General features: G+C 37.3%; 2 protein-coding genes across 2 annotated transcripts in view; one reads left to right on the top strand and one right to left on the bottom strand.

Annotated features, from left to right (window-relative positions):
- The window catches only part of LHFPL2 (LHFPL tetraspan subfamily member 2), an 82435-nt gene extending 67883 nt beyond the window's left edge, over window positions 1-14552 (top strand). The window contains exon 4 of the mRNA XM_083353115.1: window positions 14293-14552. Within this exon, the coding sequence (XP_083209241.1) occupies window positions 14293-14549 (257 nt within the window). The 3' untranslated portion in view covers window positions 14550-14552. The remainder of the gene's footprint in view (window positions 1-14292) is intronic.
- Window positions 1-21730, bottom strand: part of SCAMP1 (secretory carrier membrane protein 1) — a 319758-nt gene that overhangs the window by 261525 nt on the left and 36503 nt on the right. The window lies entirely within an intron of this gene.

Genomic DNA, 21730 nt, shown 5'->3' with positions numbered 1-21730 from the left:
CCTGAGATATTGGAACACTGCTATCATGTCACCCCTCACCCTTCTGTTCGTTAAACTACACATACCCAATTCCAGCAACCGTTCCCTATATGTTTTAGCCTCCAGTCCCCCAATCATCTTTGTTGCTCTTCTCTGTACTCTTTCTAGAGTCTCAACATCTTTTTTACATTGTGGTGACCAAAACTGGATGCAGTATTCCAAGTGTGGCCTTACCAAGGCATTGTAAAGTGGTATTAGTACTTCACTTGATCTTGATTCTATCCCTCTGTTAATGCAGCCTAGCACTGTGTTGGCTTTTGTTATATCTATACAGAGATTGCTAATGAATTCTGTTTTTCTGAGGTTTTTCAGTGAAATAGAGATACTTTGCAAACTATTGTTTGCTTTTGAGTTGCTTGGAATATGTTACACTTTTCCCCTCTTAACTTGATTGTTACACATTTCTGTTGGCAATCAAAGCATGAGCTTTTTCAGGAATGCAAGATCAGTGTAATAGTTCTAGATGTGCTTACTCAAAAGTAAGTCTTACTGAATAAAACTGTATTGCTCCCAAGTAGAGTAAGCATGCCGAGTATTGCTGCCTAGGTTATCGATTTAAAAAGTCTGTAAATCATTGTAACAGATGCTTTGTTTATTTATTGGAATTTGTATGGGAAAGAAGAAAATGCATCAATTGTTAGACTTATTCTTCCTTTGGCTGTGACTTAGGTGATACACGAAGTGGGATTTATGAGATGATAAGATAGTTGTGTTCTTTTAAGTTGTAATCCATTATTCACACAGATTTATTTATTGCCATGTCAGGTCACAGTGAGCCCACACATATATCTTGGTTCAAGGAGCTTTAAGTTTGTCTGCAAATAAATTTGTGATTAAAAGATTCCTTTTGAAATTCCTGAAAAGTTTTTCTTTGGTTGTTAAATTGGAGAAGTTACAATCTTCTGTTTGGTAAACCTTTTGTACCCAGATTGTTAAGAGGGGGAAAAAAGAGTTTCAAAGAACTCAGAAGTAATAGAACCATATCATTAAATCAGTAATTGCAGCCTCATAAGCAAAAGCCACTGGACTGTTTGAGAGTCTTTGGGATGTGCATAAACTGTTTTTGAAGAAAGCTGTGAACCACTTGAAAGATCTGACAACAAGGAAATCTGTTCCTAAAATACTACCAAGACATTAATTTTAACAGGATTGATTGTAATAATAGTTTCCTCTCTTAAGCAGTATTGCTTGGAGCCCCGAGTATTTAATCATTTAAGTACTTAAGAAAAAGTTAAGAGAACCAGTTTTATTTTATTTATTTATTTATTTATTTATTTATTTGATTTATATACCGCCCTTCTCCCGAAGGACTCAGGGCGGTGTACAGGGCAATAAAAATAAGAATACAGGATACAAGATTTAAAGTTAAATGATTGTGCCCAATGTGGTAAGTTAGTTAAAATAATGTTAAAACCCCAAACCCATCAGGCCAGGCCGGCTTGTTCGAATAGATAAGTTTTTAGATCACGCCGGAAGGAGCGAAGGTCGGGGGCCATCCGTAGTTCAGCCGGTAAGCGGTTCCAAAGGATTGGTGCACCCACCGAGAATGCTCTCCCCCTGGGGGTCACCAGCCGACATTCTCTGACCGGTGGCACCCTGAGGAGGCCCTCTCTGTGGGAGCGTACAGGACGGAGGGAAGTTGACGCCGGCAGTAGGTGTTCCCGTAGGTAATCCGGACCCATGCCATGTAGGGCTTTGTATGTCATCACCAGCACCTTGAATTTCACTCGGAAGGCAACTGGAAGCCAATGCAGCTCACGGAGCAGAGGTGCAACATGGGAGTATCGGGAGACCCCCAAAAGAACTCGCGCAGCTGCATTCTGTACCAGCTGAAGCTTCTGAGTGGTCCTCAAGGGCAGCCCCATGTAGAGAGCATTGCAGTAGTCTAAACGAGAGGTCACAAGTGCATGAGTGACTGTATGCAAGGCATCCAGGTCCAGATAGGGTCGCAACTGGCGCACCAGACGAACCTGGGTGAAGGCCCCTCTAGTCACAGCTCCTATATGATCTAAGGAGAGCTGTGAATCTAAGAGGACACCCAAATTGTGAGCCTTATCTACAGGGGGTAGTAATTCACCCCCAATAGTAAGAGATGGAATAATCTGAATTTCCTGAGATGCCGGTATGTACAGCCATTCAGTCTTGTCCGGGTTGAGTTGAAGCCTGTTCCTCCCCATCCAGACCCGGACCGCTTCCAGGCAACGGGACATCACGTCGAGGACATCACTGGGGTGGTTTGGGGTCGAGATGAAAAGTTGGGTATCATCAGCATACTGATGATATCCCACTCCAAAACCACGGATGATCTCGCCTAGTGGCTTCATATAGATCTTAAATAGGAGAGGTGAGAGGACCGACCCCTGAGGAACTCCATAAACGAGAGGTCTCGGGGTCGATCTCTGCCCACCCGCCAACACCGACTGTGAACGTTCCAGAAGGTAGGAGGAGAACCACTGAAAAACAGTGCCTCCCACTCCCAACCTCCTGAGACGCCGCAGTAAGATACCATGGTCGATGGTATCAAAAGCCTCTGAGAGGTCTAATAGGACTAGAACAGAGGAACAACCCCTGTCCCGAGCTCGCCAGAGATCATTCATCAGAGCGACCAATGCTGTCTCCGTGCTGTGTCCGGGCCTGAAACCCAATTGGTACGGGTTTAGATAATCTGCATCTTCCAGGAACAGAGGAAGTTGATGCGCCACTACGCTCTCAACAACCTTCGCAAGAAAGCGAAGGTTGGAGACCGGGTGAAAGTTGTTTAAGCTGGGTCCAGGACAGGCTTTTTGAGGAGGGGTCTCACCACCGCTTCTTTCAAGGCGGCGGGAAAACTGCCCTCTTTCAATGAAGCAGTTATCACTGCATGGATCCAGCTTCGTGTCCCATCCTGAGCCGCATAAACCAGCCAGGAGGGGCACGGGTCCAATAAGGACGTAGTGGAGCTCAGTTTCCTCATGATCTTGTCTATCTCGTCCAGAGTCACAGGATCGAACTCTTCCCAGATAACATCAACAAGACTGTCCATGTTCTCATCGTCAGATTCTGCCCAGTCGGAATCCAAACCGGTCCGGATCCGAGCGATTTTGTCCAGCAGATGTTGGCTAAATTCCTCAGCACGACCCTGTAAGGGATCCTCCTTCACCTCTTGATTAAGGAGGGAGCGGATCACCCTAAACAGGGCGGTCGGGCAATTATCCGCAGACGCGATAAGGGTAGCAAAGTAATTAGACCTTGCCCTCCTCAACGCCGCGAGATAAGACCTCGTAAAGGACCTTAGTCCTTTATGTAGTAGTGGCTAGAAACTGGAAAACTGGAAACCAGCTGGGTGACTTTGAGTCAGTCACTCACTGTCAGTTCTAGGAAGGAGACAATGGCAAAACATTTCTGGAAACCTCATAGATTTGCTCAGGGAGGGAGGGAGGAAAGAAGGAAATATTGAGGCTTGGAATACAGCAGATTATAGTTTGATGGCAAAATGTTTGTAAATCAGCTGCAGAACTATGTCCCAAGACTTGCTTGTCTAATTCCAGGGGTTTAGACCATGTGATTATCACTGAGATGAAAAATTGGCAGATGTAGATGGCCGTTTTGAAACTTCAAAGTAAATGAAGAAACATCAGTGGTATAATTGGCCCTTCAGACATGACTGATGCTAATGTGGTCAGGATTTTTCCTCCTTCATATGTCAGGATTCTGTTATGCTGGCTTTGCACTACTGTAAACTAGGCTGAAACAGAATTGGAAAATTTATAGCTCAGTGTACTGAGGGAACCCAATGGTTGTCTTTGTATTCTGTGAGCCAGGCCATCACATTAACTCATAATGTAGTTGACCTACTGTATATAAAATGGTAGATGACACAACTGTTATCACTCCTAGCCTACATTTAGGTTTTACTGCTTTGTAAGAAGTCAGCTATAGTGTTGTAGACCTCTCTCCATGCAGTTACTCCATTCACCTGCAGCCGGTTTATATCACAGTATGCGGCTTTTGATATTTATCTTTCAACTGAGTACAAAAGGGCAGATGGATTACTTTTGTGAAATACTGATAATCACACAAAGACCCACATGGCAATGGGAAATAGCTCTGTTTGAATTATTAGGGAGAGGGAGAATGTCTTTATGAAATTTCCATCTCTTTAATCTTAGCCAAATTAAGTTCTACCATTTAAAAAGTCACCAGTAGGTGATTGCCCAAAAAATCATCAGAAGCTACTTCTGCAAAAAAATTCATAGGAAGACCAATCCCTCAAAAAGAGGATCTCCCAGTTATTTTCTTCCTTAGTTCCTACATTTTTCCTTTGACCACTCAAGCCTGTTTCCTCCTCAAAGGAGAAAATATCTTCAGATGGCTGCAGAGATCCTGAGAAAGGCAGCAAAGAAATCAGGAAAGACGCCATATAGTAGAGAAATGTTTCATAAATAATATTATTTTTTTTAATTCCATTTATATCCCGCCCTTCTCCAAAGACTCAGGGCGGCTTACAAGCTTAGCAGTAGCCTTCATTCTATGTATATGCCTGCTTATAAGGGCTTTCACACACACCCCAAGCGGCATTATTACAAAGTCAGCTTAATTGCCCCCAACAATCTGGGTCCTAGAGCTGAATTGAAATACTGTAATACCCAAGTTAAACAAATACTTGAGGCATTAACTCTCCAGTATCAGGCAACTCTTTATACATATAAGTAGGACTAAATGAGAGCAGGGAAAGTGAAAGGTTGTTTGCAATTTAAGGAGAATACACTAACCAGCAAAACAACCAGAAAGGCAAGACACACAGTCCTTGACTTACAACAAGAATTGAGAATTTCTGTTGCTAAGAAAGACAGTTGTTACATGAGTTGTGTCCCATTTTAGGATTTTTTTGCCACAGTTGTTAAGCAAATCACTGCAGTTGTTAAGTATATCATGATGTTAAGCGAATCCAACTGTCCCTACTGACTTTGCTTGTCAGCATCTGGGAAGTTTACAAATAGTGATCACATGACCCCAGGATAGTGCAATTGTCATAAATACATGCCAGTTGCCAAGCACCCAAATTTTGATCACATGACCATGGGGATATTGCAATGGTCGTAAACATGAAAACTGGTCATGAGTCACTTTTTAGTCCCATTGTAACTTTGAATAGTCACTAGACAAATGGTTGTTAAATCAAGGATTATCTGTACTAATAGCTTGCAGTCACAGCCAACATCTACACTACATCATCAGGTAACATTGTTGTCAAAAACAGTGGGAAGATCTTTTCAGGCCCAGGAATGTCTTATTTATTCAAAATATTTCTCAAGTACTTCATTTAGTTGGATTTCAGAGCAATTTGCAGAGGTGTAAATAAAATAAATCAACCTAATAGGAATGCAGTGCAATAAACATGAGCAGCCATTAGAATAAACAAGAACAAAGTGAATCTCTTAAACATCACAGGGAAGTAGAAGCATCCCTGCTATGCCACATGCTTTGGCAGTAAATCCCAAAATAATTGTGCTATCAGTATCATATTTGCTTCTTTGGGGTATGTGCTCTAAGGTTCCCAATCATGCAGTCATGAATTCTTGATTATTGGAAGGAACCTAACCACATTTGCAGGTGTGAATGCTAAGCCAAGGGTTGCTTGAACATAGTTCATTAATTAAATCATAATTGGTTGGCTTCACACAACTCCTACCTTTGAACACCTGCCTTAGGCAGGGCTTGGACTAGAACACAACTAGAACCTTTTGGGCACCAGGGACTGGTGGAGAGAGGTTTTCCGCGGACTAGAGGGGGCATGGTTTTGTGTGCTGCCTGCATTCCACAGATGGGGCTTTGCTTGTTTGTGCGGCCCGATTGCTGGCATGCCACGGTCCGGTACCGGTCCACAGACCGGGTGTTGGGGATCCCTGGACTAGAAGATGTCCAAGGTTCCTTTCAATTCTGTGATTCTCTGAACTTGCTAAGTTAAACAAATCATGCCCTCCCCCCTTGTGGCTTAATAGTTTTACAAAGAAAAATGGGGTTTGTATATTCTTCCTCTCTTAGCCCTGCTTCTTTTTCTTCCTCTGATACTGTCAATATCCCCTTAAGGTAGTCTTCCCCAACTTTAGTCCTTCCCATAAGGTTGCATCATTGGGCACAACAACACATAATTCCTTAATTTCGCAACACTTGAACAGTCCCAAACACAGTTTCAATTGGGAAACTGAATCTCCTAGATAAGAATCAGGAGAAAATCACACCCCCATCAAAACTGGCAGGACAAGCTACTGTATGTAAACAGGAAAAAAAACCCGACACTCATGATATTATCTAGTTGGATAATAAAATGTCTGCAAGCAAACAAAGAACTTCAGCACCAAGGACTCCATGGTTTATTTATTGTCTATCCATGAGGCTTCCTTGGTAAAATTCAGGACTGGTTTTTTCCATTGTTTTCTCCTACACACTGTGAAATTAGGTTTTTGTTCTTGTCACTAAAGTGATCATCCTCGGGCATCATCATATAGCACTGTTGTCTAATATAGATGCTTTTTTGTTTTAGTTGGGCAACTGGAATGGCATTCATGCCTTGGATAACCCTGGTGGGACTTTACACTCTGGACATATATTCCTACTATTTTTCAGTTCATCCCTGCCAAGAGCATCTCTCCCCACTGCCACATTTAAGCAGGGTTGATCTTAGGTATCTGAAGATTTTAAGGCATCTTAAGCTAATAACCTTTTGGAATTCAGAGATTCCAGGCTGTTCTACATGTGAATTTTCTGATTGGATATACATACATTCATTAAAACCATATCTTAATGCAGGGAGTTATGTGACTATCCCAACCTCAGTGGCCATACAGGTTTTTCAGTGGATGTGGGGGTCAGTATTCTAAAATGTAGGCAGGGATGGGTAAAACTAAGTCTAACATAATTTTAATTGGACTAGAATGATGACATTAATTAAATCCAGTTAATGTAAATAGTATGCCACGCATTTAATAATTTTCCTCTTCTGCAGTGAAAAATACCATTTATCAGCAACATTTTCTTTTGGAGGTGACCTAAAACATTTGGGAAGAAAACCAATTCTATATACCTCCATTCTGATGCTTTTACTGATAATAAAAGTCACCCTCCCGTCATTTTATTTCATCAGTGTAACATGGATTAGGCTTGTGTTAATATTTTCCACATGGGTACGTTCTTTTCTGTCTGAAATTTGAGCAGCGGGTTGTGGCTTAGCTTATATTCTGTAATTGAATCATGCAAGTTGGGATGGACTGATCCATGTGGCATTTTTGGAGAGAGTTCCAATGCTACCCAGGACAGTTTTCATCCAAGAGATCTTCTGAAATGAAAACTTGCAGGAAAATTGGTCTACCATTTAAGCTCTCTGTTTGGAATGTGACTTCATTTTTGGAATAAGCGAGGCAGGACTTAAACTGTCTTGTGGATATAGTAGTCACTAAGATAGCAGATACTTTCAAGATGAAACATTAGAGGTAAAAAATGACCTACCAAGCAACCACCTCCTAAATTTGGGTTGGCTTCTACCCTGCTGACCATTAAGGCCTTGAAGATTTGCCTCTTCTCCTTGCAGGTCCCAGCCCAGGATGATATGTGAGCCTGTTGCTCACAACTATTCAAGTTGTGAGATTGCCCCACCCCACCCTGTACAATATATTTTATTGTTTTAGCATTTTTCTTTGTATTTGATCTTTTCAGCTCTCGTTAGTTGCTCAGAGGTTCCTGCTGGATGGACAGCCATACAAATCAAGCAAGCAACAAAACAAACTCAGAATTAGCATACACTAGTAAATCCAAATTTCCAATTGGCTGCCAGAACAGACACGAGAAGAGAAATAATTCGTATTAGTCTTCTAATGAAGTGGCAATATCAATATGTATTGATATTCAAAATGCAAACTGGTTTTCTTATTAATAGTATTTGAGCTGTAATAACTGGCAAACCCTGATATAGTACTTAAAAATAAGGAACAACAGGGTAGACAACTGACAATCTGTCTTGTGATTCACTATGTGTGGGTTTTTGTGGGGAACAAAGGAAACATTACACTCAGCAATTCAGGGTAACTGCTGTAAAGCAAATGAATTAGGAAATAGTGTGGAAAGCCCCACTGCTGCCAATCATCCTTGTGGCTTTCACTTTCAGATTCTTCATCTTTTTTCCCCCCTGTAAATGTGTATTTACAGAGAATATCAGAGTTTCTGAACATTTCCAGAAAGGGCAGTGTTTGGAAGACACATAATTCAATAAGCCACATATAAATTTAGTAACAGCCTTGTTTCCTATGCAATTGAATCTTAAATCTTGTCTTTTAAGATTCAAGACAAGAACTTCACAAAGTATAAAAGCCATGTTGTTAAACTTTGGTTTAACGAATAAACCTCCATTGGGCTGTCTTGTTCAATGTAATAAAAATCATTAGTTTACAAACCCGTGTGGCTGAATTTTCACAGTATGCAAAAACCTAATAAGCCACTTCACTGGTATTTTATTTAACCCTTGGAGAGAAAAACATACAGCTGAAAAAGCTCCATTCATAAGATGGCATAAGATGAGGGAAAATATTTTTATTATTCTGACTCAGGGACAAGTTGAGGTACTTCTTGGGTTAAAAATTCCAAAGAGTTGATCAATTAATTTATGGATTTTGTCTCAAGTCTGACAGTAGCAAATTGTTGAAGACTTCTTTAAATTTATAGATTATAGATTATACACATGTGCAATTTGGATGGCATCAGTATGGAAGTTGTTTGCCACTTCCTAACCTACCAGGTCTAAACTTTGTTTGGCTACTGGATACAGATGTAGTCAGTTAAGTGCTGCCATTTAGACAGAACCAATTAACTTTTCCTTGATTTCTAAAACAGTAATCAAAGTCAAACCAGCAGCTGTCAATATCTAAATTTCCAATTTTTCAGAAAATTGTATACAGCTGTCCCAAGATTAGCCTCCAATCTCTTCGAAGAAAAGCTAACATTTAGAAATAGACAGTATATTAATTATTCTTTAATAAACATGCAATAAGTTCTTTCTTGATTTGTGCCATAAATATTAAAGCCCCTTTCTCTCATATGGTACCCTCTATGTTAATTTTCTGAGGACAACTAGATTGGTGTACAGTCTTATGTAGAATATAGGTTAACCAAAAATTGAACAAGGCAAAGTTTAATTGGATGCGATAGTAAGCTGGATAATTTAATCATTAGATTGCGAATATATACTCGCTTCACTAAGAGGAACCCTTGATGAATTTAACGCAATGTATCTCCAAGAAGATAGGAGATGCACTATAGTTCTATTAGTTCCACTAGGAAAGAAATAATTAACACCAATACCAGAGCTTATGGAATTTCCCCTTTTTTCTGAGAGTGGAAATAATAAAATTTTAGATGTTGAAGATTCAGTGTCTTTCCTAGCACTTCCCAAAACACTTTTTGATAATCTCCCTACATTAAACCTGCATTATATTAGCTATCCAGTGTGATTTTTAACACATCAGATAACACCTGTACATTTTTGGACAGAAACATGAGGTTTATATTTAAATAGGCTTAACATTACAAAAATATTTTCTGACCAGGTGCTTTCTATACAGATGTTGTGGGTTACCTAGATGTCCCTACCTTTGCAATATTTTTCCATGGTTTCTTCCATCTTCTCAAAACAGAGTCAAGGGGAGAAAGATGGGAAAGCTTCATGGCGTATTGTGATTGTTGAGCTAGCAGCTTTCTACCTGGAAGAGTAATGTCTGATATAAGAAGGGTCTTGTGACTTTTAAGGTCACTTCGTGGGAGCTACTTGTACATGTTTTTTTACTCTAAATTAAACAGCATCACATATGCCTTTGACAGATATAGCATTGATTCCCCTTTGATCATATTTAGCTCCTTTTAGTAAGGCAACACTCAATGAATTTTGACAAAAATTGGGAGAGGTACATCTTTGAAATAGAACTAAGTTTGCCTTGCAGTACTTCACTGTTTAATATGGCAGAGCAACAGCCATACAAACAACTGTCAAAACTAAAGCGTATGCTTCTGCTTAGCCAAACAAACAGCTGGGTAACTATGCTTTGAAGAAGCTGTTTCCATATCAGGCCAGGGAATCTGTTTTACATTGGGGCGAAGCTGCTGTTCTGGCATTGCTCAAACCTAGTACATGGCCGTTTTTAGAACAGCACTGTGTGGGAATAGCTGTTACTGCTAAACCTGCTTAATGAAGCTTCCTTTTTTGTTTAACATTTAGTTGTTTCTTACATTCAGTTGCTCTTAGGCAGATGTAATGGGACCTCAGTATTTGGACAGTAAACCAAATAAGTTACATTAGTTACTTTCCTGAAAATGGTCCAAAAAGTTACCATAGGCATAGAATCCTATGCATTTGAATTTTTAATCCTGTCCAGTATAGTTCTTAATTCTTGTTACATTCCTAGAACTCCATTTAGGAATAAGTAAAATTATTTCATAACCATGATGGGCATAATCCTTGGCCTCACCACCTAATTCACTTACATTTAAAAATACCAGGCCTTCCATTTCTTTTCCTGATTAGTTGTTGTTAGAAAGTTTATACACCTGTATATCCTTATTGTAGAATTTCATTCTTCAGTTTTTCTTGTGCTTAACAACTTAAGAGAATTTCATGATTTATGTTCATTGTTTTTAGAATAATAAATAGTGTTTCTTTTCCAGTCATTAAGGATGACTTTTTGGAGGGCACTGAATCATTTACTACACTTCCTGAATGTGGAAGACCCAAGGTTGTTAAATATGGGAGAGTACAATTTTTGAAATATTGAACAATTTATAATACCAAATTTTTCAGAGCTACAATAACAAGTCCTGGATATAAATGAAGAGACAAAAGAAATTTTACATTTTGTCTTTAATTAGTTCTGTGAATTACAGATTTTGGTTGTCTGGAGATACAACTCTGATGGATATATGCAAATCCCATACTATATGGCACAAAATAGCCTTTGTTCTTCAATAATATTTATTAGATAGTTCAATAAATGTAAATCACTAAACTTGTACCATAGAGATAAAATACTGAATTAATCATAGCTGAAACCAAATATAACAGTCTCAGCAAGATATGAGTTTAGTCTGCAGGGAAGGCAAATTAGCTTTATATATGTCAAGTACATTTTAATTTAGAACAATAGAGTGCCAAAATGCAACATGGAAATGAAAAGAACCTGAATATCATCTGGTTAAAGGCAGAGAGGGTTGTTCATTTGAATCAACAGAAGTACATTTCCCATAACAATTCCCGAAATTGTTACATTGAAAAATGAAATTATTCATTGAATGGAGTGGAAAGAAGGACCTCTATCATCCTTCTCTACACGAAGCTCCTTTCTCTAAATGAATGAATAAATACATAAATATTTACTGTAGACACCCCTTTGGGAGCTGTTCAGTGATCCCTGCATGATGTTAAGAGGAGGTATTGGATAACCAATCATTTAACAATACAGATTTCAGTGGTTACAAAATAGTTCCAGATTATCTGGATATGGAATAAGAATGCATAGAGAACCAAAGTATTGTCAGAGACAGTAGTCTGGACTTGCACAAGGCTGGAGGATTCATGGCCATCACATCTGCACTACCCTTGCCTTCAGCTACCAATCTAGAAAGAAAAATGCTGAACTATTGTGCTGTATTCATAGGTTGCCAAAAGGTTGCTCCTTGGCATTTTAATAGATTTAATAATCATTGGTAAAAAAATATTTCCACCCTAAATATAAAAAATGTCCGTGCAGCTTTTTCAGGTAGCTACGCTCAATTTCAGCAAAAAGTATGCAATTCATAGTCTTTGGAGTACAATTCATTGTATTCATTTCTTCATTGCAAGGACATTTTTTTCAGCTTTCACTGTTTAAAGTTTCCTAGCTTCCTGAATCGACTAAGGAAGGAATTATCAATGCTAATAAGGACATTTTTTTAAACCTTGTAGGTTATGTCCCCATGATGGAAAAAGGAGAAATCTGGGTTTACTTGCACACAGTTTCTACAGACAGAGGGAGTGACATGCTTGTGCTCACATGTTCTGTATTTCAGTCTCTACTGAAGTAGAGAAGAAAATTCAGTGCCTCTACTGAGAGCAAAAGAGAGCAGTTCTGAAAACTGGAGTCCTTCTCCCATAACTGTAACCATATTGTTCATTTTTAAATAAATAAATAAATGTAAGATTGCACTGAAGTTGGAAGCTGCATTTGGGAAGTACATTTATCTTGCCCAATAGCTGAAGAAGAACCATGGTGGCACAGTGGTTAGAATGCAGTGCTGCAGGCTAACTCACTGCTCACTCCAGTTTGATTCTGAATGCCTCAAGATTGACTGAGCCTTCCATCCTTCGGAGGGTGGGAAAATTGAGGACCTAGATTGTTGGGGACAATATACTGACACTGTAAACTGCCTAGAGAGGGCTGTAAAGTGGTATATAAGTCTAAATGCTATTGTTAGTGCCCTAGGCACATTTGCCAAACCCTCTACAACAGGGGTCCCGAACCCCTAGTCCATGGACCTGTAGTGGTTTGTGAAGCGTTGGGTACCGAGCTGCACAAGCGGCAGGCAAGCACACAAAGCTTCACTTGTATAAGCAGCAAGTACTTGTGTGAAACCATCCCCCTTCACCACCGCTACAACCATTCCATGGAGCTGGAAAGGTTGGGGACCCTGCTCTACCGGTTAAGAATTTCATGCATATCTTATTTCCCTTTAAAAACAAATCTTGATTTCTTCTGGATCAGGAGCAGGGTGGTCATAAATGACTGCTATTTCTACAATAAATCCTATATTGCGGAGATCCAATGCTGCAAGCAACTCAGAAACAGGCCAGAACCAATGTAGGGTGAATAATGGTTTGTCCTGTACAGAAAAATGGCAGGGGGAGCAACAAAATTTAGTTCCAGCAACCAATCCTTTCATGGAAGCCATAACAATACAAATCGGTATAAAGTCAAGATCTCTACTATGGAATTCATTATGCTTTTTTGCAATATATGAAACTATGTTTGCTCAAATAAACTACATTTATTTTTAAAGGAAATGTCTAAAATTTAATTTGGACACTTTGGACAAAATACAGTAATTTTCAAACTGCCTTTCAGTTGTCGCTGTAGAAACAGTAGAACCTCCAATAAAAGAATTATGCCGCAGGTCTCGTTGACAAAAGAACTTGTGATGATATCAAGAAGGGATTTGGGGTGTTTAGTCTGCCAGAGTTGGTGGGCTCAGTAGGATGAAAGCTCAATTTATCCCTGTCTGCCTGACCTTAAGCAATATTTTATATGTCCACTGGCTCAGACATTCTGACAGGAAATGCTATCCAACTCCCAAATTCCATAGAGAAAGTCCTATAGTCAAGATAAGAATCATATATGGATTCCAGTAAGCAATAACACAAGAGGTTACATGTAATCCATGGGTTTAAAATGTTTGGTCTTATTCTCCTAGGTGGCGGTACTATATCCCAATAATTGAAAGAACATAAGAACTTCTGTTTTAAATGAGAAATTGGTTCTTGGTTGAAGTTCTTGGTAGATTTGAACTTGATGAAAATGTCAGACTTTTAGAAAGCAATTGTACATTTAATATTGTTGTTTGGCACAGTATTAAAATCCACACTGGATTTTGGATTACTTTGTAGAATTGTGGATAGAATGGCCTGGAAGAATTGCTTCAGGTCACAGATTTAAAAATGCCACTTTGTTAAGGAGTCCACCCATTAAAGATCCTTAAAGCAGCAGCATCTTTTTTCCTGGGTCACACAGGACTAAAAAAAATATCTTTGATGCATGCATAGCACTATTAATTTCCTATAGAAAAAAATGAAGAGGGGCTTGCTCAACAGACCATTTCTCCCAGACTATTTCTTTCAGGCAGCAAAAATCCAGATGACCATTAGATGTCAACAAAAATACAGGTATTCAAAACTGACTATGAGCTTTCTATATCTGAATGAGCATTCTTTCCTAAATTCTAACTTTTGAATTCAGCCTTCATTGTAACAACATCATTCCCCTGGCTAAAATGCTCCACCATATTCATCACTATGAATTCAACAATTAGTGTAGACAAAAATGTGGCCCACCAGTTTATAGATTGCAGCCAACCATACCATTCAGCAGCAGCCATCAGAAATTTCAGCTTGTATCAGAATGTACATTTCTTCCTATGAAAATTAGTTTTGTGCCTAACTTTACTGCACTTTTGTCTAACTATTCTTTCTTTCTTTCTTTTAAATAGGACTATTCCTTATCCTAGGCTTGATCTTATATCCTGCTGGTTGGGGTTGTCAGAAGGCAATAAGCTATTGTGGACCTTATGCTTCAGCTTATAAACTTGGTGACTGTTCTTTAGGCTGGGCTTTCTACACTGCTATTGGTGGCACAGTCCTGACGTTCATCTGCGCAGTCTTCTCTGCCCAAGCCGAAATTGCCACCTCCAGCGACAAAGTCCAGGAGGAAATTGAAGAGGGAAAAAGCCTGATTTGTCTCCTATAACACACTTTTCTCCCATTTTTTTATTATCTCAAAACTAACAGATTTGAAGTAGTTACTTGGACTCTTATAGGAGGAATGAAGACATGTACAATAAGTGTTCTGATAGTCCAACACCATAGAAAGTTGAAAGGCACTGAATTCTAGACAGTATTAAAAATGTGAAGTAGTGAGAATTCTGACACATGGATATGAAGGAATGCCACAAAGCAAACCTGTTGGCTTTCCAATTATGCTGGAAACAATTACTTCCATTTTGTCTTCACCAAGATGAATGATTATGAAGGATTTTTTTAAAGAATAACTTGAAATAATTCAGGTTGTTTTCAGTACATACATTGTAAGACAACACAATCAGGTTCCAGTGTCAAAATGGCAAGCACTACACTATTAGGTTACTCCATTGTATCTTTTCAGAAAGGTCATGAATATTAAAGAAAACATAGTATTCTAGGTTGTATGCAAGTGGCACATGGAAATAATGTATCTTAATAAAGAAGCAAGGATTCCAGTTGAAACTAGTTAATAAAATTTTCTTTAAGCAACATACCTGAGTACATACCTGAGGCGTGGAACTATAACAATTTATGAGGGTAGCTCTGAGAACACAAGCTAAATTACTTTTTCATTACAGATAGTTCCATTATTTGATTAAGTAATCTAGGTAGATATGTATAGCTATGGGAAAAGTTTAGACTTTTGTATATCTAATACTGAACTCAAGATTTGTTTTCAAAGTAAGTATAGTCATCCTCTGCTATTGGTTCTTACCAAGATCAACACTGGTCCTTTCCAAGTACTATCTGTTGCCTTTAAGTCCATTTCCAGTACAAATGGCCATCATGCTCATCTAACAACAGATACCATGTGCCTAAATTCTGACCATATGTTACTGAATGCTTTGGGGACTTTTTTAGTTGCATCTATAAGATAAGTGTATTGATTGATTTTTCAAAAATGAGCCTTTTGCATTAGTAAAATATGTAAAAATGTTCTGAGAATGTAATGTACTGCAGTGATGGCTGTAGAAGAGAAATGATGGAAAAACTAATGCCTGTCGTCCAGATCCTCAATTTCAGATAAGCCTTATTAACAATGATATTTAATGTATCTTTTGATAGACAGAAATAATACATTGTAGTTTAAGTTGCCAGGATGAAATAACACATCAGACTCTGAATAGTAACTTATTTCTAGCATATCTTCTAAAATTAAAAATTGAATCTCCAGTGAAAAGGAATGTACTGTACTGTTTAACTCAGGATTTTTGTGAATAGCCACTTTTTAACCATTGCTATAAGTATTCCAAGGAGGCATTTATGGATTAACTCTGTACATGCACATTTTACAACTTGTATTAATTCATTGAGCACTAACAGTGGTTCATGAGGGCTTAATTGAAGCCAAATTGCTTTTGCAGAATTGCTATCATAATACCTCTTGTTCAGAAACATCTGTTGCTCCCACGATAAAAGCATGAAAAGGAGGCTGGACTGTTCACATTTAAAATATTGAATACTGAAATTTACTAAGGAATTACGCAGATGGATCAATCTGATTATAAAGTATGTCAATAAGCACGTTGTCCCTCAATGGTGTCCAAAAAAGTCACCTATTCTGGAAATCTGACAAATTAACTTTCCTAGTTTCAAATGTAAAATAAAAGATATGAGCCTAATGGTGGGCTGATACTGCTTATGGACAGATGGCCTGAGAAATCCTCACTCATCAGCAATCCTTAAGCAGGGCTGGTGGCTGTGCTGGAGTTAACTCTAGTATAATTTTGTTTGAAGTTTTAGTATAAAATTCCAGTTGGAGCAGAAGAAATATTTATGCTAGTATAAAATGCAATTTATTTTTTCTTTGGTACTGTAACATTTCTATGTTGTATAAATTAATTACTAAGATTGGACTAGAATCAAACATTTCAAGTTAGAGTACTTTTTAGTGTCATTAAAGATACAGGACTAAACAAGGGTAGTCCTTGTTTATGATAATTGGGATTGGCAACTCTGTCACTAAGTGATGTAGACATAAAGTGCAATATCACATGACCACACCATTTTACAACAGCAGTTGCAGCAGTTCCAGTTACCATCAATAAGCAAATCCTGCAGTTAAGCACAATGTCACGTGGTCTCCATTTACCACCTCCTGTTGGCTTCTCTGTTGACTGCTTGTTAGAAGCTGGCAGTGAAGGTCACCAATGGCAATTCCATGACCATGGGACTCTGCAACCATAGCAAATGCAAGTGTCAAGTGCCTAAATCACAATTGTGACCTCATGAATACTGCCCTGGCCACAATTGTGATAGTAAGTCTCCTTGTTCAGTGCTGCCATAACTTTGAACAGTCGGCAAATGAATAGTCATTAGTCAAGGACTACCTGTAATTACTGTAACTAAGATCCAAGTGTACAAATACTTCTGTCTAAACATGCACATCATTTGCAACAAGGCTCTCTTAATTAAAAATGCATAACCAGCTCTTCAGTCTTTTAAAGTTCTGCTTTCTGAAAAGGCACTTTGGAAATCAGTTGAGAATAGCAGTCAAAGGAAAGTAAATATTGGCCTGATATAAAAATATTTTTTACATATTTTCATTCTCATTGCTTTTCTATTTTGCTTTTGCAATCTCAAAATGTTTGTTGAATATTAAAGGTTAGAACAGTTCAGCCGTTTTATAGCACATTTAAAAAATTAAAATTGGGACAATATTCTCATGTTTCCTTCTTTGAATTGGCATCAAAGAAAATCTGTCAGATAGCTTTTACAAGACAATAGCAGAAACGATAGCTTCAGATTATACAGGACATTTTTTTAAAAAAAGAAACGGTACTAATCCCCAAAAACATTATTCTGCATACTTCTCTTCAAGCAATATTTATTAAAAATCACTCGTATATTCATTGATTGTTCAGCAAATTTAAATAAAAAATAAGTTCCAATAGAAGAGAGTAAGCTTTCACGTAAGCAAACATTTATTTTACACAGGCATCCAGTATTGTATAAGGGAAAATAATATAGGGTGATGCCTATGGGACATATGCATTATCTGTAAGCTATCTTTTCAGAATTTAATCTCATACATTTGATTACTCAAATCAACCATGTGTTACTTTTCTAGATTTAAACATTTTTTGCTGAGTAATAATATCCCAACACATTGTAATCCATTTTATTAGGAAAACATTACAATAAAAGTGAATCATGATTTCATTAGAAAGATCACTTCATAATTATATAAAAAGATGAGATTGATAAAAGTTTATTTACACTTCTATGTCTCTAACCATCAGCCTCCCTGAAGCTTCTGAGTTTCAGGGTCTCTGGTGTGTTATGAGGCAGGAATAAAAAGGAAGGGAAACCAGGTAGAAGCAAGCAGAAGACAGGTGGGCAGTGGGGAGAGAGGTAAGTAAGGAAAATTCACTTTTATTTTTCTAATTCCAATGCATTAACTTTGGTGTTAATGCAAATTATGTAGCAAATTATGGTTGTTAATCATCTTAATGAAATTTCCTCTGCAAGAGTTCTGCAGCTTACAAAACTCTTAATGTTGCAGAATCACAGCTCCTAGGATTGACCTCCGTTTTGAGGATGGTAGCAGTTGTTAATTCACAGCAAGATGTAGTATAACAGCTTGTTTATTTTATAAACAAGGTTGAAAACATAGTAAACAGGGATGCATGTAGACTAGATAACATAGGCCCTGGCAAATCTTAGCCCATATACTAGGTTTGTTTTCTAATTGTGGCATTGCTTTACTGTACTTAATATTTTAGCGACACCACCATCTCCATCTGATGCAGTTACCTTAAATCCTGCCTCAGAAATGCCCCAGAATAATTCTTTATGTGGTGCTATACATACTGTGTTTGATAACTCTGATCTTTGACTGGAGCTTCAGCCAATGAAATGTTAATGCATAAACATTGGAACAAGTAGGGCTACCATGTTGGAGCTGTAAAGATCCAGACAACCAGAGGATAGATTCAGAAAACTTACTGTTTCCATAACCTTCCAGATTTTTTACGGTCCAGATGTAGTAGCTCTATAATAACCATATCCTGATATAGCATGTGCAAGATCTACAATATAGTATACATTTCTGATAGCTGGAGTAACAATCTTTTTGTATTACTTCATAGTTTGTAAATTGGGAGTGATATTTGTGGAAAAACATATTGCACAATTGTATCAATTGAATATACAGTATCACAACTTCAGGCTTATATGCAACATCCCATATACCTTTTGTATTTAAATAATTAGGCCACTGTATTCCAAACAAGCAAAAATATGTGGTTTAAGAAATCTTTTCAGTATGTCTTTACATTTTTTAAAATTAAATATATTTTACAGAATACTATATTAACTTCATACAATGGCACATATGACTTCTTTTTAATACATATTACTTTAAATCAAGAAATGGTTACTGATTAAACCTGTGTTGAGACAGCTCAAAATAAAATACTGTGGATAAATGATTTTATAACATTTATTGTGTTATTTTCTATTGCAATTTTCAAATAATAATAAATTCAAATTATAATATGTATAATATGCAGTAAAGATTTTAAAACCAATTTGAAAGAGTCCAGAATAGCATATCTTTGTGGAAAAGGAAAGCTACTGCAATATTATTTAAATATTGCTATAAAATCTTTCTGTAGGGGAAAAATGGATGTTAAAAATACAGTGAAACCTTGATTTAACAGTCCAATTGGGGAGAAGGGATGTCTGTTAGTTCTAATTGTCCATTAAATCAGAGTATATAATCTGTGGTGATATTATGCAAAGATATAAATTGCACACATTTTGCATTGTAGCACATCATTTGTGTAACCTTATTAAGCAAATGATATATAAAAGTGACATAGGTATATAATGGGAATTTTATCCATGGCATCTGAAGTCTATTGCACTCAGGTCTGTTAAATCAAACCTTTACTGTATTGTAAAATCTTTTGAAATCTGGTTATTCCAAGCTTAGCATACTTTCTCAGTGTGAAGTGTTCACATATTTAAAAACTCATGAATTGATCAACATTAAAGAGAGAAAGTTAAAAGTCACTTGATTAGCTATGGTGTGCTAAAGAATATAGCTGTTGGGCTGGATTGCTAATTTAATTTTCTAAAATATTAGTAATTCTTTGTCTAATAAACCATAATTAACCCCGGAAGGTTTGTGTCAATTTATTTCTGGTTTTGTTACATTAGTAATAACAGTGTTCTCAAAGGTGCCTAAACCAGGCAATCTGTAAAAAAAGGGCAAATTAAATTTTAATTAGTTTCTGAATACAAAAAGAAAGGATTGTATTTGCAGTATGCCAGACTTGGTCCACAAAAGGTTCTTTCATAATATGTGATGAGCTAACCAGGATACTAGATTTCTTTCTTCCAAACAAGTAGCCGTTTGAAGCCAACAATCAGGCAATTCTTTGTTCATTCACTTTCTTTCTCTGACAGCTGGAGCACACACCATCTCCAGCATATTACCAGAAGGATCACTGCTGTGCTACTTGGTCATGCTAAGCCAGAATTCTTTAGGAGGTTAGTTTTATGGGCAAATACAACTGATGAAGCTGTTAAAATCAAATAGAAATGACTGGATATCATAAATTTCATAAAAGGTTACAACTGTCAATCAAAACGTTGGGTAAATAACTTTATAACAGATTCACCTCTTTCCAAATGCTATGTGCTAGAAAAGACAAAAGTTCAGAAAGATTGTGGAATGACTTTACCAGTTCTCTAAATCTAATTTTCCTTTCACTTTCTCCTCATAAATTATGTACAAATGACCAACAAATATACCTTACTATTCCTTTTATGATGCAGTATTCAGATGAAGATAATACTATGAAATAACTTTTCACACCCTTGAACTCCTGCTTCCTAAATTAGTCTTGCTTCTTAGGTCATGTTTTCTATGATTTCCAGTGAAATGCAAATTCTGCATCAATACAGGAAATGTTATGGTCAATTATTATATGGAAGAAAAGCCAGTGATAGCAATAATTAATTTCCATAGCTTTTTGATAATCAGAGAAACTCAACACATGAAATACACTTATTCTAACAAAGCACTTTAAAAAGTTTTCATTGAACACTGAAAATGAAACAAGCTATTATTTCAAACTATTCTAGAAAGCTTGAAAAAAAACCATACATTATTATGATGCAGCTTAGGAGCATCTTCTCATTAATGTACTCTACTGAAAAGTTACATTTTACATTTTTAATGTCACTGCAAGCTATAAATTTTTGCTTTTGAAAAAGGGAGTTGAACATCACAACATGAAATGTTTTTCATTGCTTCCTTATTGGCCATTGGTAGCTACAAATTTATACAGCAAGCTATGAAAAAGGAATTCATCTGCCGCTACTGATTTGCAGTTTACTCCAACTGTAAACACATCAGCAAGTCTTTGTTTCCAGGGGAAACACTAATTGCTTATAGGAAGAACAGTCTAATACAGGGGTGTCAAACTGCTGGTCCATGGGCCGGATGCGTCATGCGGAAGCCATGCCCACCCCATTGCCCGCAATGGCAAAACAGTCCCGATACGTCACGCAATGTCACAAGTTTGACATGTCTAGTCTAATGGCACCTTAATGATTAAGGTTAATGGTTAAGTTTTATTATTGCACACGCTTTTATGGACTATAGTTCATTTATTTGCCTTTTGCAATAGCATACATGCTAATGAGTCATTTCTATAACCCAATGGATTATTAACTATAACAGTTTTGTAGAAATGGCCAATCTTTGTTTTCCTGCATTGATAGATTGAGTACAGAATAACTATTTCCTTTTTTTTAAAGTGCTGAATCCTAATCCTTTGTCATAGTACTTTACTCAAAAGCATACTACAGGTATTTTAACATATATAGTATTATCAAGTAAAAGTATACCCCAAAAGATAAATAAACGTCTATTTCTACTAGAACATAAGTTCTAGTTTCCTGATTCTTGCCATGTAGACTTAACATCAATCAACCCAACTGCATATCCTCCATTTATAATGACATAACGCTATAATGTTGTGAAAATGCTCTTATTGTTATTGTAGCACACAAATACAAAGTTTGGTTACAAGTATTGGTCATCCACCCAATTTTTTAAAAAAGTGATTTTCCACAGTGAGGAGGACTTTTAGATAGTTAAAAAGGTGAATT

Source organism: Vipera ursinii (genome assembly GCF_947247035.1).
Source record: "Vipera ursinii genome assembly, chromosome: 2".
NCBI lineage: Eukaryota > Metazoa > Chordata > Lepidosauria > Squamata > Viperidae > Vipera > Vipera ursinii.
This window is presented reverse-complemented; position numbering and strand designations above follow the sequence as displayed.